The sequence below is a fragment of the Galeopterus variegatus genome, unplaced genomic scaffold (assembly GCF_000696425.1).
Source record: "Galeopterus variegatus unplaced genomic scaffold, G_variegatus-3.0.2 Scaffold654, whole genome shotgun sequence".
NCBI lineage: Eukaryota > Metazoa > Chordata > Mammalia > Dermoptera > Cynocephalidae > Galeopterus > Galeopterus variegatus.
In genome coordinates, this window is record NW_007726765.1 from 565,420 (window position 1) to 580,964 (window position 15,545).

The 15,545-nt window shown below is 40.7% G+C and overlaps 1 protein-coding gene across 3 annotated transcripts in view; it reads right to left on the minus strand.

Annotated features, from left to right (window-relative positions):
• NRAP (nebulin-related anchoring protein) overlaps nt 1-15,545 on the minus strand; it is a 70,263-nt gene that overhangs the window by 49,604 nt on the left and 5,114 nt on the right. For 2 of the 3 annotated variants that reach the window (XM_008571021.1, XM_008571022.1), the window contains exons 4-14: nt 14,641-14,745; nt 13,024-13,128; nt 11,857-11,961; nt 11,062-11,166; nt 10,164-10,271; nt 9,767-9,871; nt 6,554-6,658; nt 5,501-5,617; nt 3,119-3,223; nt 1,435-1,542; nt 304-408 (exon numbers count right to left, since the gene is read on the minus strand). In XM_008571021.1, the coding sequence (XP_008569243.1) occupies nt 304-408; nt 1,435-1,542; nt 3,119-3,223; nt 5,501-5,617; nt 6,554-6,658; nt 9,767-9,871; nt 10,164-10,271; nt 11,062-11,166; nt 11,857-11,961; nt 13,024-13,128; nt 14,641-14,745 (1,173 nt within the window). The remainder of the gene's footprint in view (nt 1-303; nt 409-1,434; nt 1,543-3,118; nt 3,224-5,500; nt 5,618-6,553; nt 6,659-9,766; nt 9,872-10,163; nt 10,272-11,061; nt 11,167-11,856; nt 11,962-13,023; nt 13,129-14,640; nt 14,746-15,545) is intronic. The other variant, XM_008571023.1, reaches the window with a different exon arrangement.

The following is a 15,545-nucleotide window of genomic DNA, read 5'->3' on the forward strand; positions in this document are numbered from 1 at the left end:
TTGTTAAGGAAGAATTATTTTAAATGAATCCAGCAGACATAGCCCACCAAATCCCAAGAGAAGAAGGTGAACCTCAGGTTATGTTCAAGACAAAATCAGAGTTATCTCCACTTCACATTGAAAATCTAAGCATTTCCAAGCATGCATAAATTAATTTCCTAGTGGAAAAAGAATTCCCCTTTCTCAATCCTCAACCTCCTATGAACTGTTGTATCTGTTTCTTTCCATCTTGCTGCTCAAGGATCCCTCCACAGGATGGAAGGGACAAGTGACAAAGCAGACGGCCACTGGAAGAGGACTTACATCTTTCAAGGGGACCAGTTTCATTGTTGTTTGGTAGGAAGGAGTGAGAGTGGCTGGGTAGTTGTAGTCAACAACATCATGTTTATAATCAGCCTTGTAGGCGATCTGAAACACCCAGAAAAGAACAAGAAAAGAGAAATCAGTCCCCACTTTCTTTTGACCTTGTTTAAATGTCATAAGAAATATTTTTTAAATAACCAGGAACAAAATTAATTCAGTTTCATCACCTCCAAGGAAAATTAAATTATGTTCACACTTTTGCCTTTAATTAACTTGAATTCTTTTTAAATAATCCAAAATTAGGTAACTTCCATCTGTAGTACATTTATTTTATCTTTCTTATTAATTATGGAACTCCATGTCATTTTTGTTAAGAGGCATTTTCACATGGGTACACAATGAAAGAACTTCTTAGCTAACCCCAAGAAAACAACTGAAAAGTCAAGAGTTTTCAGAGTATTTAAATTTTTATCTAAAGGTCAAATCTTACATTCTCAAGCAGAGGAAATCTGACATTTGTAGATTTTAATAATAACATCAGTTTCCTCTAAGTGTCCTTTACCTCCAAGATTTACAGCCTGGCATTTACAAACCTATAAAATGCATTGACAAAGCCAAAGAGAGATGAACACATTACATGCTACAGGAAAAATGGGGACCTAACCTGTTTTTCTATCCAACTACCTGGACCAGTACCTGGCCACAGTAGGTCTTCAATAAATATAATGATTGAATAAATGAATGAATGAATGAATGAATGAACCAGCCAACCAACCAACCAACTCCAGATAAATCACAAAAGCTTTGGAAACCTGGAGAATTTCAAATAAGAATCATGCTCATCTATTTCAGAAACAAAGTTTTTATCATACTAGATTAATATAACATCTAAGTATTCTTCAAACCAGAGAAAGCTCAGATAAATAAATTGAAGACTTTGAAAAATTTCAGGGATTTTTACCTAGGCTTGGTTGTACTGGTTAACATTCAAATTTTAAAGAGTTTTATGGGTCAGTCTTTCCGCAACAGAACACAGATTTTTTAAAAAGGGAAATTGAAAAAGAATTGGCCGAATTCCTCATGCCCCACCCCACTCCAGCCCCACACAGTCCCTTGCACCAAAGGACTCACGTTGCTTGCCAGGCTGCCAACTTTCATAGCATGCAGGGTACGTCTGTCCATACCAACTCCTTCGTAGCGGCCTCTCATGTGGTTCTGGTAGTTTTCTTTATATTTATTCTACGTAGGAACACAAACTTTCATCAAAAGCATTCTCTTCACAACTAGTTGAAGATAAACTCATCTTAATGCACTAAATCCAAAATATAGATGGCAAAATATAACCTATTTAAGTAATCAGTGTGTCACTGAATAAAAATAAGGCAAACTGTTTTTGGACAACTTAAAAACTTCCAGAGAGCACAAGAAGTTGGAGTAAGACAGGCAGACAAGCACGCAAGAAAACATGGGATCTGATGAGCATAGAACAAACCAGACTCGCTTCTTTGCTTGTTTTTACATTTTCAGTTTTAAGTTTACCAGATTTTTCCAATGTGAAAACTTACCATAAGAATGTGGAGCTCTCCAATGGACAAACACTGATTATGGAGGCCTGTTTGCAAAGCCCATGCTGGGGGCTGGAAGATATCACTGCATGCTATTACCTCCATTTCTAAATATATGAAGAATAAAACCTAAGCTTTGCCAAATTCTGAGATGTAAAAATTGGTCACTACTGCAACCATGTGAAAGAATGCTGTTATGTCCCAAATGACACTTCTCAAATAAAGAGAAGATACAAATGGGATGATGATATGTCATAAATAAGAAAATTTGGGTCGCTACCTTAAAATCACTTCCCTGGGATGCCATTGATTTTGCTGGCACTGAGAGTATTTAAACAGAATACTATTACTATATATCAGACATGGTTCTACTTGCCTCAGTTAATCTCTGCAAGCACTCTATGAGGAAGAAGAAACTACTGTTATCCCCATTTAACAGATGGGCAAAGTGGCTCACAGAGCTTCAGTAATTCGCTCAAAGTCGGCTGCTTGGCTAATGTTGGCTCCAAAGCTGGTGCTCTTAACCACTATGTTTATACAAAATAAATTCCTTGCCAAGTCTTACAAATTCCCTTGTGATTCTTTTAAATTAACTTTTTTTGAAACATAATTGATTGTACATATCTGGCTGTGGGGTACAGCATTGAATATCCATACCTGTGTGCAATATGTAATGGTTAAATCAGGACCCTTGTGCTTTTAAATTCTACGATTATGTGCAGCTAAGCAGAAGTAAAATCATATAATCTACATCTTTAATCCTTCTCTGAGAATTTCCAAATTTGCAAGTATCACTCTAGTTGTAGGTATCTGCTCATCTGTAAGATAGGGAAATAATGTCTGGCTCCCCAGGTGGCTATGAGAGTTAAATGAGATCTTGTACTAACTCAGAAGCATAAAGTCACACTCAGAGGGGATGTCACATGCTCAGCCAGCTCCCTCCCCAGCATTCATCACTAGGATCCAGATACTGCTGCACACAGAGGATGCAAGAAGACAGAGAGGACAAGTCCTGCCCTGAGGACTCCAAGTCAAGTGTGTGTGATGGGGAAGGAGGACCGGGGGGATACGACAGAATTTGATACTACATAGACCAATCCTAGCAGGCAATCTTAATCAAAACTCATAATGCCTAAGAGGCCATGCTTCTCCAAGACACACAGATGCATTCACATAGATTGTCTCTTAGGAAATCTAGAAATTAAGCTCACCAAAAGTGACCAAGCAAATGCTTAGGCATTACAACTCACATCACTGGTGAATTTTGAGATCTTGCTCACGTTCCTGAATTGAGGTGTTTCACAGTAGTTAATACTGTGACCTTTACTATTTTCCAGATCCTTCTTATACTCCACCTTGGAAACCAAAACACCAGACACATCATAGAACCAAACCCAAAGGCACTCTTGAAAATGTTTCCACGACTTCACGAGAATGTTTTTAGAGAACTTTCAACCCAAGATTTTAAAATACCAGGCATAGGATACTGTAAGTTAACAGTATGTGTTTTTCTTTGTAAAAACAAATAATAAATAAGTAAATAAGTAGTTTTGTTCTGAAAAATTTTAATTCGTCTTTATTTATCTTTCAAGAAAAAATACTGTAAGATTTCATATAGTTACCAAAATGGCAAAACTGGCTTTAGAAATCAGGTAATTACTTTTGGAGGGAAATGTCTGTTGGGGGAGGGGGGTGTGGGTGGGCTGATTATGAGGAACTGTCCAGACTTCTGGTCGTGTTCTGTTTCTTGATCTGACTGTGTCCATTTGAGAAAATCCTTCCCCCTGTGCATTTGTGATGTATGCACGTCTGTGTCTGTGTACTTCAATAAAATTTACAAAAAAAGTTACTTTACAAAGGAGTATAATACATGAGACCACTCAGAAGCTGAGTGTCTTCTAATTTAAAATGAGTTAGCTATTTGGGCTCCCCTGGGTGCCTGGATGTAAGATGTGAGGCTATAGTTATTAAATAGACTCCAGTTTTCCCAGATAATTGCAGAAAGCAGCTAAGGCCAATTACCATTAATAGAGGTATGGCTGGTTTGTCTTCCTGGTAAACATGAGGGCCAAAAGAAATTGAAGGTTTCCTTGTGATCTCTTACCAAAGGAAAATACAACTTAATTTGTTATTATATCTTATAAATCTATATGGTGGGGATATTGCCTTTTAAAGCATGAAAATGCATTATAATACTCACAATATGATATAAAGTGAAAAAGTACACAAAACTGAGTATATAGATGAATTCTACTTCTATAAATATGTGTTTTTATATTTATATATTTAGTTATGGTATATTTACATAGAAAAAGGCCAAAATGTTACCAGAGCTGTCCCTGGGTGGTAGAACTGCATTACCAATGGACTGCTTTCCATTCTGTCCCTATAAGTCTCAGTGAACCAGAATAAGGCACTTTAATTTTCCAGGCCTGTGAAAAACTGATGGACTAAAGGTCACAAAAGTCCTATCTAGATCTAATGTACTGTGCATCAAAAGCAAGGGTCTGCAAACTTTTCCAGTAAATAACCAGACAGTAAACATTTTAGGCTTTGGGGGCCACATGGTCTCCACGTCAATTACTCAGTTCTGCCCTTGTAGCTTCAAAGCAGCCATAGATAATATGTAAACACATATCATGTGGCTGTATTCCAATAAAACTTTATTTACAAAAACATGCCAGGGGCTGGATTTGGCAGGTGGTAGTTTGCTGTCTGGTCTGGAGCACCAGAATTATCTGGAACACCATTTAAAATGCAGATTCCAAAGCCTCAGCATCTGTCTACTACTTCGGGGTACCTGAGACTCCTAATAAGGCTCAGGAAAATATGACTCCCCGGGGATTCTGAGCAGTCTAAAGTTGGAAGACCATCGGGTTAACTGACAGTTTTGAGTAAAGGACTGGCCTTTAGGGGTTAAAGAAGAAAACTATTTTAGGTTATTTGCATATCTGTTTCTGAGGAGTTGCAGATAACTTGCTTTGTGAGTACTTTTAATAGCCTTAATTCTTCCCATTGCCGGAGGTTGCCAACTCAAATGGCTTCAGAGTGCAGATAAATAATGCAAATGAGAGAAGCTTCTGAGAAAGACATGGGGAACTAGAAAGAGGATTCTCCTGCCAAACAGTCCTTGCAATTAAAAAAAAATCTTAAACACTGGGTGAGCCAAACAAAACACACCCCTCCGGCAGCCAGCTCAGCCTGTAAGGTAAGGGGAATTCATATGGCACACACAGCTTCTCAGAACTCCAACTACAGTAACAGGAAAATGAGAGAGGCTCGATGTTTGAAACACTTTTGTGAGTTTCACTCCATAATAAGCACATATTGCTATAAAAGCTGGACCATCCAGCATTCTTTCTGGCTACTAGAAATCGATTGCCTGGTACTTTTGAATATCTGCAGCCCCATAAGGATTTGGAAGGAACTTTTGATCCACCAGAGGAAGATTTAATTTGTTTGATTCTTGGCTCTCCTGCTAATTGCATTTTACTCTGGAAACTGCTACCCCAGGGGTGGTGTATGTAATGTCACACTCTTCACTGGGATTTTTTATTATGGGGTCATCCCATTCACTGTCTTGAGGAGATAAAGGAGGTGGGAGCACACGGGTGTAACTCCCCCATACGCACCTCGCTCACGAGCTTGTTCACACTCTGAGCCCGTTTGAGAACCAAGTTGTCCTGGGCTGGGAGAGAGTGATAATGTGCAGCGCCTTTCATCTTATTGAAATCCTGCCTGTATTTTATCTGCAAGAAACACACACAGAAGGTCTGGAGTTGTTTCCATGCTCTGTGAGGGAAATCACTCCCAAATTATCCCAGATTGAATGTTGACATTTACTTAAAAACTCATGGAGGCTTTTCTTTTCATTAAATCTGTAAACTACTTGGTCCTTTTTGCATTCAAAATATACTAGCCCTTTTCACACTTTTTACGCTTTATACTCAAATTCTGCATTGTTTTTAAAAAAGGTCTTAACAACAATGATAGCAAAAGGTATAATTCCAACTCCATTCTTCTGGTGATGAGGGGCAGGGTGAGCAATGTCTTTTGCCTCCATTTGCAGGGCAAAAGTGGCGTTATTCTGGGAAAATGGGAAATAATGAAAAAATAACAAAGTAAAGGAGAAGGGCAAAGGAGGTGAAATGAATGCTAGGTTCTGATTAGAGACCAAGTTCAAGTTGGCATGTTAAGATCTGCAGTGAGCATGCCAATTTACCAAGTTTAATTATAGCCTATCTTTCAAGGACTGCCAGCTGGCTAACAATCTGCAAATAAAAATCATTTTATCATGGGGTTACACCCAGTTCGGTAATCACATAACTTGTTTTAATCGGCTCTTTCCTTAAATTCTGTTTCTAAATGGGTACTTTGGTGAAGACTCTTCTAACCTTCGCTTATCAGGCTGGACCAACATTCTTCACTTGCTTCAAATGACCTAAAGTGAGTTATGCTGTTTGTCCATGTGAATCTCCCTGGAAGCAGATACATGTGACCAAAGTAGACATCAGAAATTTGGATGGGAATTGAGGGCTGGGCTAACATTCTACTTTGGCTCAGCTCTGATAAAGGTATCTGTGTGTGTGTGTGTGTGTGTGTAGGTTTCAGTAAGCACAGCCTTCAAAAGTCTCATTTCTTCTCTGCCTCTGTGGCTCTGTGGGTCGTCCACACGTGGTACTTACATCACTAGCGAGCTCGTTGGCCTTCTTGGCATTCTGATAAGCTGGGGTGATCATGGCCGGAAAGCTGCCTTTTCCCCTGTGTTCCTCATACTCTTCCAAGTAACCCTGCTGGGCCAATCAAAAACTTTAATCAGTAACGCTCCCCACAACAAATGGGCAGGGATCAGCAAAGATCGCTCAGACAGCCTGTTCCCACAGAGGCCGTCCACCTTGGACATGCCAGTGATGCCTATGTGGGGCTGAAGATAGTAGACCCCGGGGTCGGGCCACTTACTGGTACCCAGCACATAGTCGGCACCACATGGTAACTATTATCATGATCATCACCAAATAAATAAAGATACTCTATCAGTCTTCCAGGCCCATGCTGTTAAGGAATATTCATTTCCTAATTGACACCAGGGAGTCTCCGTCTTCCAGTAGTCTTGAAGTCTACCTTACTCAGGCCCAATGGCACATCTATGCAGAGGGATGCTTTGACATCCCAAATAACGTCCCCCCCAGTGATGTGTGGCATGTAACCAGAAAAGAGGTACTATAAAATTTTTGTAATTTGGAGGGGAAATCTTCAAATTGTTATGAGTTATCTGAAATGACACTAAATGTATATTCGGACTAAGTATTAGAATCTCAGTCTCAATTTTTTTCCTTCATCTTTCTGCTGTCACCCACCCACTCCCACAAATGAAAACTTTGTTTTTCATGAAACCATCATCACATGACTGGGGTAATCCATCCCCGCCAGCCAGATGTATTTCAAGACCCCACTCAGACACAACCTTCTCTCTTGGAAGTCCCAGAGTCCTCCCTCCCTCTGGGACCCACCCCAGGCACAGTCAGTGGCTTCCTCCTCTGTGTTCTCAGTGCATTTCCCTACAAATCTGGAACAGCCCTTACTGTGCCTTCTCGGGCTCGTGACTCCATCTCCCCACCGCCAAGGCAGGGCCTGCCCTGCTCCAGCACCAGGCTTGGACTCTGACACACACATTTTCTTAAATAAAACAGTTGGGTCATAAAGAATTTTACCCAATAATGAAAACTGTTTAAGCTGAGTGCTCCTTTTTGCTTGGCTGCCAGAATGTTCTGGGCCAAATGTAATAAGTAAAAAAAGGTGAATTTTTTTTAAAAAGGCTCTCAAATTCATTGGTCATCTGCTCTATGGTTTTGTGTTTTTAGCTTTATTTTATATATATATATGCCGTGTATGTAAATCTTTTTGTATGACACCTGATATATTGGGGAGTTGACTGCTTAGGAATAATAAATTGATTATATGGTATAGTCTTTTTAGTGAGTCTAGTTACTTGTTAACAAGAAGAATGAATTGCTTGGCATTTCAGGCACTACAGATATTTATAGCTTCTCTGACTGCCTGCCCGTTTCTTCCTCCCACTCATGCCCTGGCAAGTCATGCTAAATCACACGGTGAAATGCCACACTAGACTGAGTCCTCTCCACAGCTGCTAACAGCGCTATCAAACACCACCCACTTTAATTCTTGTATTTGTTATTGTCAGGACTGGAAGCTTCAATCAAAATGTCCCAATAATCAAAAATCAACTATGATACCATGAAGTTACATTTTATCTGTGTATATAGACATGTCTAGATATATGTATGTAATTACATGTGTGTGTTATAACTAGTAGATAAGACTGTCCAAATACAGAATGAAATATTTTTTGCCGAATATAGAAGCCAGATTTTTTTAATAAAACTGATTTTTTAAAGTCATCTTGAGCCTTCTAAACAACAAATTTAAAACACGAAACCAGTAAAAACATATTTTCACAGAGTTTAAAACCCTAAAAGACCATTTATTTATAGAATTTGATAAAATGGCCTCTTAAAATCAAACCAAATATTTTTGCTCAAACAGACATTTGTAAAGGGGTCACAACATATCTTCCTACACATCCTAAGACTCACACGAATATATGCCCAAGTACAGCAACCTGCTTTTCTAGAGAAGAGAAATTAATTCTTTGTGGTTTCCTTTCATAAGTCAGGTACATTGGATACATCATATACATTGTAGAGGGTCTACTCACTGCCAAATAATTTAAACAACTGTCCAATTAAGAAAAAAAAATCACTTAAACCCATTGAATGTACTCTTCCAGTACATGCGCTTGCTCTTCCAATATTCTTTACTGGCAACTGTGAAAAAATAATGCTTCTTTCCTCCCCTACAACACCTGGCTAATACCAGAAAATACAGAGGGCTGTGCATATAAAAATTAGCTTGTAATGGTCATCTTGACCTTCTCATTCTCTGACAAGACGTCGTTCGTTCAAGAATTGAAATTGGGAAAAGAGTTCACATTCTCTGGCGTACTGCTCTATCTAGCAACCTAGACAAGAAACTCATTCTCTGAGACATCGAGCCCACTGCTCAGTGAAATGCTCAATATTTTTTAAGACATGCATTTTGGTCCCTTTCATGTTATGCAGTGACAGGTTTAACATAGCCGGTGAAGGAGTTTGGATGCGTTGTCCCCACCAAAACTCATATGGAAATCTGATCCCCGATGTGGCAGTGTTGGGAGCTGTTTGAGTCATGGGGGCAGATCCCTCATGAATGGATTAATGCTCTCCCTAGGTGGGGGAGTAATGAGTGAGTTCTTGCTCTGTTAGTTCCCGTGACAGCTGGTTGTTTAAAAGACCCTGGCACCTCCTCTCTCTCTCTCTTGCTTCCTCTCGCCATGTGATCTGCTTGTACCCACCAGCTGCCTGCCACTTTCCGCCATGAACAGAAGCAGCCTGAGGCCCATGCTAGATGCAGCTGTCCTAGAATCATAAGCCAAATAAACCTCTGTTCTTTATAAATTACCCAGTCTCAGGTATTCTGGTATAGCAACACAAAATGGACTAATACAGCCAGTCTTAGTCTTTGGGACCATTCTTCAAAGAACAGGTGAGAGTGCTTTGTTCTTGGCCAAGCCACCATATTAGTATAGGTCCTTTACTTAAAAACAAGTGAAAAAAAGTGCTTGGAATCTGTTTTCCTAAGAAGGTCAAGTTGAGCTCTGTGTAATCATTCGTCCACTACTTTCTGGCTTGGAATATCCACCTTTCATGAATGGGGCAAACATGAAACACAGTCTAACACCTGGTTAAATGGTCATAGGCTGTGTCACAGGCTGGAAGAGGCCAAACTAAGAACTGACTATGGAAAACGGCAGTCTCGCAGGAAGTCACTATAGCACGTACCTGGCCATACTGGTCGACACATTCCTTTGTCAAGGTGCCCTCAGCTCCATTAGCTGGGCCAGCCATTCCTTTCATTTCTTTTTGATATTGCTGATGGTACCTCACCTGTTTGAAGGGAAAGGATAAACCTGGTGAATTTAGCCTCCCATGCACAGGGGCCAGAAGAGTAGAAATGAATGTCTTGTGGAATTTTCTTTTTCTCTTTGGGTCTAGGGAGTGAATATGTCTTAGACATAATAGGGCCAGATCATTTTCATGATAAAACTGATTGAAAACTATGAAGGAAAGCTACTTCCTGGCTCCAGGGTACATGCAAAAGTAGACGAATTTGATTCCCCAGGCCCAAGTTAACTTATCACTTCCTACCTAACATGACAACATTGCTGTGGACACTCACATCACTTGCCAGCTCGTTGGCTCTTTTGGCTATCTGATAAGCAGGTGTGATCATAGCAGGAAAACTGCCTTTCCCTCTCTGCCGTTCATAGTCCTCGGTGTACCTCACCTGGAAAATGGAAAAAAAAAAAAGAATCACATGCCACAATCCCACTGTCTACAAGACAATCCTAGTGAGATGCCCTGCTATGGGCTCCCATGACACCCTGCCTGTCCCCTGTCACAGCTCTATTGGCACATCATTGTCTTATAACTTGGTGGACCAGGGGCATCTTATTTAACTTTCTTAGTCCCATAAACCAGCACAGTGCCTGGCGCATGGAGGCACTCAATGTGGAATTCAACACATACTTGTGCTGCACGTGGTGTGGGCCAGGTGGTGGCGCTGGGTAAAGGAATAAGTCTCCTGCCCTCGAGGAGATGCCAGTCAAATTTGGGAGACAACAGAGGCTTCTCAACCCCAGAGCAGATCTAGGTCAAGGCAACTGGAAACCACTTACTAAGGTGAGACTGGATTTGTGATTCAACCTCCCATTCAGAACATCACTAAGTTCTTGGCCTTACTATGCTATGGAACATTTGCACTATGAAAAGGCACTTGGTAGAAACTGCTTAGGAATGATGTTCTCTAATTTGCAGTGTCAAGAGAGATTTCTTTCAGATTGATCAGATACCTCCAGTTTAGTACTAATGTGAGCTAAAGTTTTCTCTCTAAAGAGTTTTTGCAAGGTCTGTGCCAGCTGACTTATTGGACTCAACCATCCTTGGTCTTAGAAAGTTCTTCCTGGCACCCATGCAGGACCAGGATGCCCTCTACAGTCTCCCTGCCTCCCCCTCCAGGTAAGAAAGGGGGGATCTTAAATGAAAACCACTGCATCTTGGCCTCCATTACTCCTTACATCACTTTGAAGCTGTCCCCCTGCCTTGGCCCGTAGCAGCTCTGGGGTGTCCGCCACCGTGGTGAACCTGGAGATGCGTTCATCATGTCCTCTCTTGTATTCCACCTGATGAGGAGACAGCGCAGAGTCAAGGTCACACCACTTCACAGCCTCTGTGAGGACCTCTCCTGCAGCTCTCTGGAAGCTACACCATCGGGCTACACTCAAAACAAACCTGTGGCAAGCTTCTATAGCTTGCATCATGGTCTCCTCCTCAAAAAGCATCTGTACTAATGTGCTAAGTCCAAGAGAGTGCCAGGCACTGCTAAGCTTGAGCAGATGTTAACTTGCTTAATCTCTGCAACAATCACAACTGGCAGGACTCATGTTTTCCCCACTTTACAAATGAATAGCCAAGAAACAGAGAGGTGAAGTAATTTTCCCATGTTTGCACAGCTGGTAAATGATAGAATCAGGATTCAAATCCCAGCATTCTGGCTCCAAAATGAGCTTTTAACAAACTATGCTACTCTTCAGGAGGATCTGCCATCCAGTTAAAAATCTGGGTCCTGAATGCTAAAGCATCCTCAGAAAAGTATTTAGTCCAGTCTTTGGGTGAGCTACATGGTCCTCTCTCCATTTTATAGATGTGGCCCAATTTCAAGGTACAGAGGATAAATGACAGGAAAAAGATAAGAACACAGTTTTCTCTGTAGTATAACACCAGTGGTACCTACTGCCCAAAAGCACTCTCTCTTTTTTTTTCTGACTCACAGGGGTTCATAAATAACAAAAATTAGCATAATTGGTGCTCACTTGGCTGGCCAGCTGGTTGGCTTTCTTGGCCCTTTGGTAAGCAGGTGTGATCATGGCTGGAAAGCTGCCCTTGCCCCTCTGTTGCTCGTAGTCTTCTGTATACTCCTGTTGGTCAGAACCAAAGTCATCACGAGAACTAACAAGATATTGGATGTGAGCTAATAAAACTACAATACAACTAGTTAAATTGGATTCATAAGGTACTTGGGAACTATTTCAGTCACATGGAATAAATTTGAAAATGGTATTCAACTGGCAATTTGAATACCATCATCAACATTAAAGAATTCATATTTCCCAGGTCAAAGAGCTTCTCCTTCAAAGCTTCTATCAAATTATGTGGAACCTGGCGCAACCCAAGGGATGCCCTTTAACTCAAAGGCTTGTACGATAACACAGCAGTTAATATACAGGAGAGTTTTCTGTAACTCGTCTGCCAGAGATAGTTCTAAAGCAATGGGAGGCAAATGTCTGTTATTTCTTCCTCCTCAATTTTTGAATATCTCTGATGTTTTCCTAATGAGAAATATCACCTTAGCATTTGTGTTTCTATTTTTTCCTTTCCACTTTCTAAAGGAAAAGTCACAAAGACTAGCAATATTTTCTAAAGTAGATTCTTCACAGAGTAGGTGTGGGGAGAGAACTAGAGGGCACTGTGTGCAAATGGTTATGGACTTCTGCGATCCCAGCTAAAATCACCTTCCCTACATGAAAACCTGCTAGGGTCTCTCTTACAGTGCTGGATGGAGGTCAGGAGTTTCAAATGGGCCATAAGGGCTGGTTCCTTCTGGAGGTTCTAGAGCAGAAACTGTTCCTTTGCCTTTTCCAGCTTCTGGAGGACTCCATATTCTTTGGTTTTTGGCCCCACGTGGCTTTGGCCTCTGTTTCTGTCATCACATCACCTTTCCTGACTCTGACCCTCCTGCATCCTTACTATAAAGACCCTTATGATTACACTGGGTCCTAATAATCCAGGATCTTCCTAAATCAAGCTCCTTAATTTAATCATGTCTGCAAAGTCTCTTTGGTCTCGTAAAGAAACATACACGGGTTCCAGGGAATAGGACATGGGAATCTTTGGGGGAAGGGAGCATGATTCTATCTACCATAATCTTAAAAATAAGGGAATATTCAAACTAATTGCTAAGAAATTTCAAGGGCCCTTACCTCACCAAGGGACTTTCGAGCCTCAACCATCCTTACGATTTCAGGGTCTGGCAGAGCTCCTGGGCACCAAGCATTCCCTTCCCCATATCCAGGCCAGTAGGCTCTCTACAAAGGAAGCACATAAACTCATACAAACACACACTCCTCACATTTGGTTGGCAAGATCCTCCTACCTACCCCACATTCCCGGCAACACTTACATACATCATCAAAATAAAATAGATATTCTCTAAAAACTATAAACTCCTATTAGGATATGTTTGGTCTCTCTAGCTAGAACATCCTTTTTTTCAGATTAGAAAATGACCTAATATCCTAAACAATTGAACTTCCTCAGATCCACTTATGTTGTAGAAAATTCCAAATGTAACTTAACATTTCTTTGCTCATCATTGCACCAAGATTGGGCAGGGGGAATCGGTGTGGATCAGCAATCTGAGATTAATCAGTATTTTTCAAACAAGCTTCAGAAACCTACTACCTGTTATGTACTTGACAATTGACAATGACCGTGGAAAAAGAAAAGCAAATTTTTTTAAAAAGGGAGGAAACAAAGGTCCTCTTTTAAGATACTTATGATCTACCTTGGGAGATAAACTAACATACTTAACAAATAGCAATCAGAAAACATTCATGTGTTTAAATGTACTGTACAAATGGTGAATACAATGGGAATTTTTGAAAAAGCAATCTGTAGGAGATGGGCCCAGCTGTGTGCAGGAATATGGAACGTGAGCTGGACCTCCAGGGCTGAGGTCAGTTGACAAAAGCAAAGGAGGAAAGAACTGCATCCACTCTAGGTCAGTTCCACAACAGCAGGGATGTTCGTGTTTTGTTCACTAATGTATCCCAAAAGCCTGGAAAAGGCTAGCACAGAACAGACTCAATAAATGTTTGTTGAGTAGATCCCAGGAGTGTGGACTGCTATGAACAGAAGCAAGAAGACAGCAAGGGCCCGGTCTGAAAGACCACAAGGAGCTGACAGCAGTGATATCACCACGGTTCTGAGATCATCGTAGGTATCTACTCTTTTAATCTTCACAATAGCTCTGTGAGTCAGGAACTGTTTGAAGCTCACTTTACGGATGAGAAAACTGAAGCAAAAAGTGGTTAAGTAACTCATTCAAGTGGTGGTAGGCATGGCCAGATGCAAGTCCTAGAAAGATCGATTAGATAGATAGATAGACAGACAGATAGATAGTAGCTATCTAGATGATAGATAGATGAGAGTTTGATAGACAGATGATAGATACATAGTTTGATAGATAGGTGATAGATATACAGATTGATAGATGATACATGCATAGATTTGTAAAGGAACAGAAAAAAGTCTGGAAGGACACCCACACGACTGATAACAGTGGGTACCTCTACAGAGGGAACTGAGATTGGCGGTGGGGAGTATGGTGTCTAGCTTTGTACTGGACTGGATCCTATATATTTGAGGGGATGCTGGGACACATTGATGGGGGTCTTCCATAGCCAGTTGGAATTACTAGCCACATAAAAGAAAACCTAGTTGATTTTCTCTAGAAGCAATAACAACAATAATACACTTCATTTGCACCCTATGTTATCCTGTCTTTTTTCCAAACCCATTTATCACTCTTGTCCCACCTCATTCACCAGTGGTTGCCTGTCAGGTGCACCTGCCCCATCCTTGGATTTCATGTCCCAGTGAAAAACCGATTTAAATTGTTCACTGTCTTCTTGGTCATCGATCTGCACAATGAAGATGTTGTCAGTAATGTTTCCATCAGAGAAGAGAAAGAAAATAAGTAATGCATAGCTAAATTGGGAGGATTTTCCTCAGTCTCAACTGCAAAACATTTTAACTGTGCTACAATGCACACCGTGCTGTGGGTCTCACTGTGGCTTTTCATCTGTACCACCCACCAGGTGGCACATGCAGAGCACCTGCTGTGTGCAAAGCTCTATAGAGCAGTGCAATTAAAAAGATGGAGATAAAGTCTCCAGGAGCTTATCACACAACGTGAGGTATTCCAGTTAGAGTAACCTCAGAAACCACCGGACATTAGAGTAGTGGTTCTTAACTTTACACGTTGTAACTATCACCCAGGGGGCTTGTTAAACTGCTGGCTCCCCAAGTTCATGGAGATATTCTCCTATGCTTTGTAATTTTACCTTTAACAGCTTGATCTACAATACACTTTGAGTTAGTTTTTGTGTGTTGGTGTGAGGTAGGAATCGAGGCTCATTTTTTCCATACATATATCCAATCACTGCAGTACCATTTATTCAAAGATCATCCTTGCTACATTGAATTGCAGTGGTGCCTTTGTCATAACTCAAGTGACCACATACCCATATGTGCAGCTCTATTTCAGGACCTTCTATTCTAGTCCGCTGGTCTATTTGTCTATTCTTCTGCCAGTCCTACACTGAGTAAATTACTACTCTTTTACAGTAAGTCTTGAGATCTGGTAACCTAAGTCCTTCAATCTTGTTCTTCAAGATTTCTTGGCTATTCTTGAACCTCTGTGTTTTCATATTGACTTTAG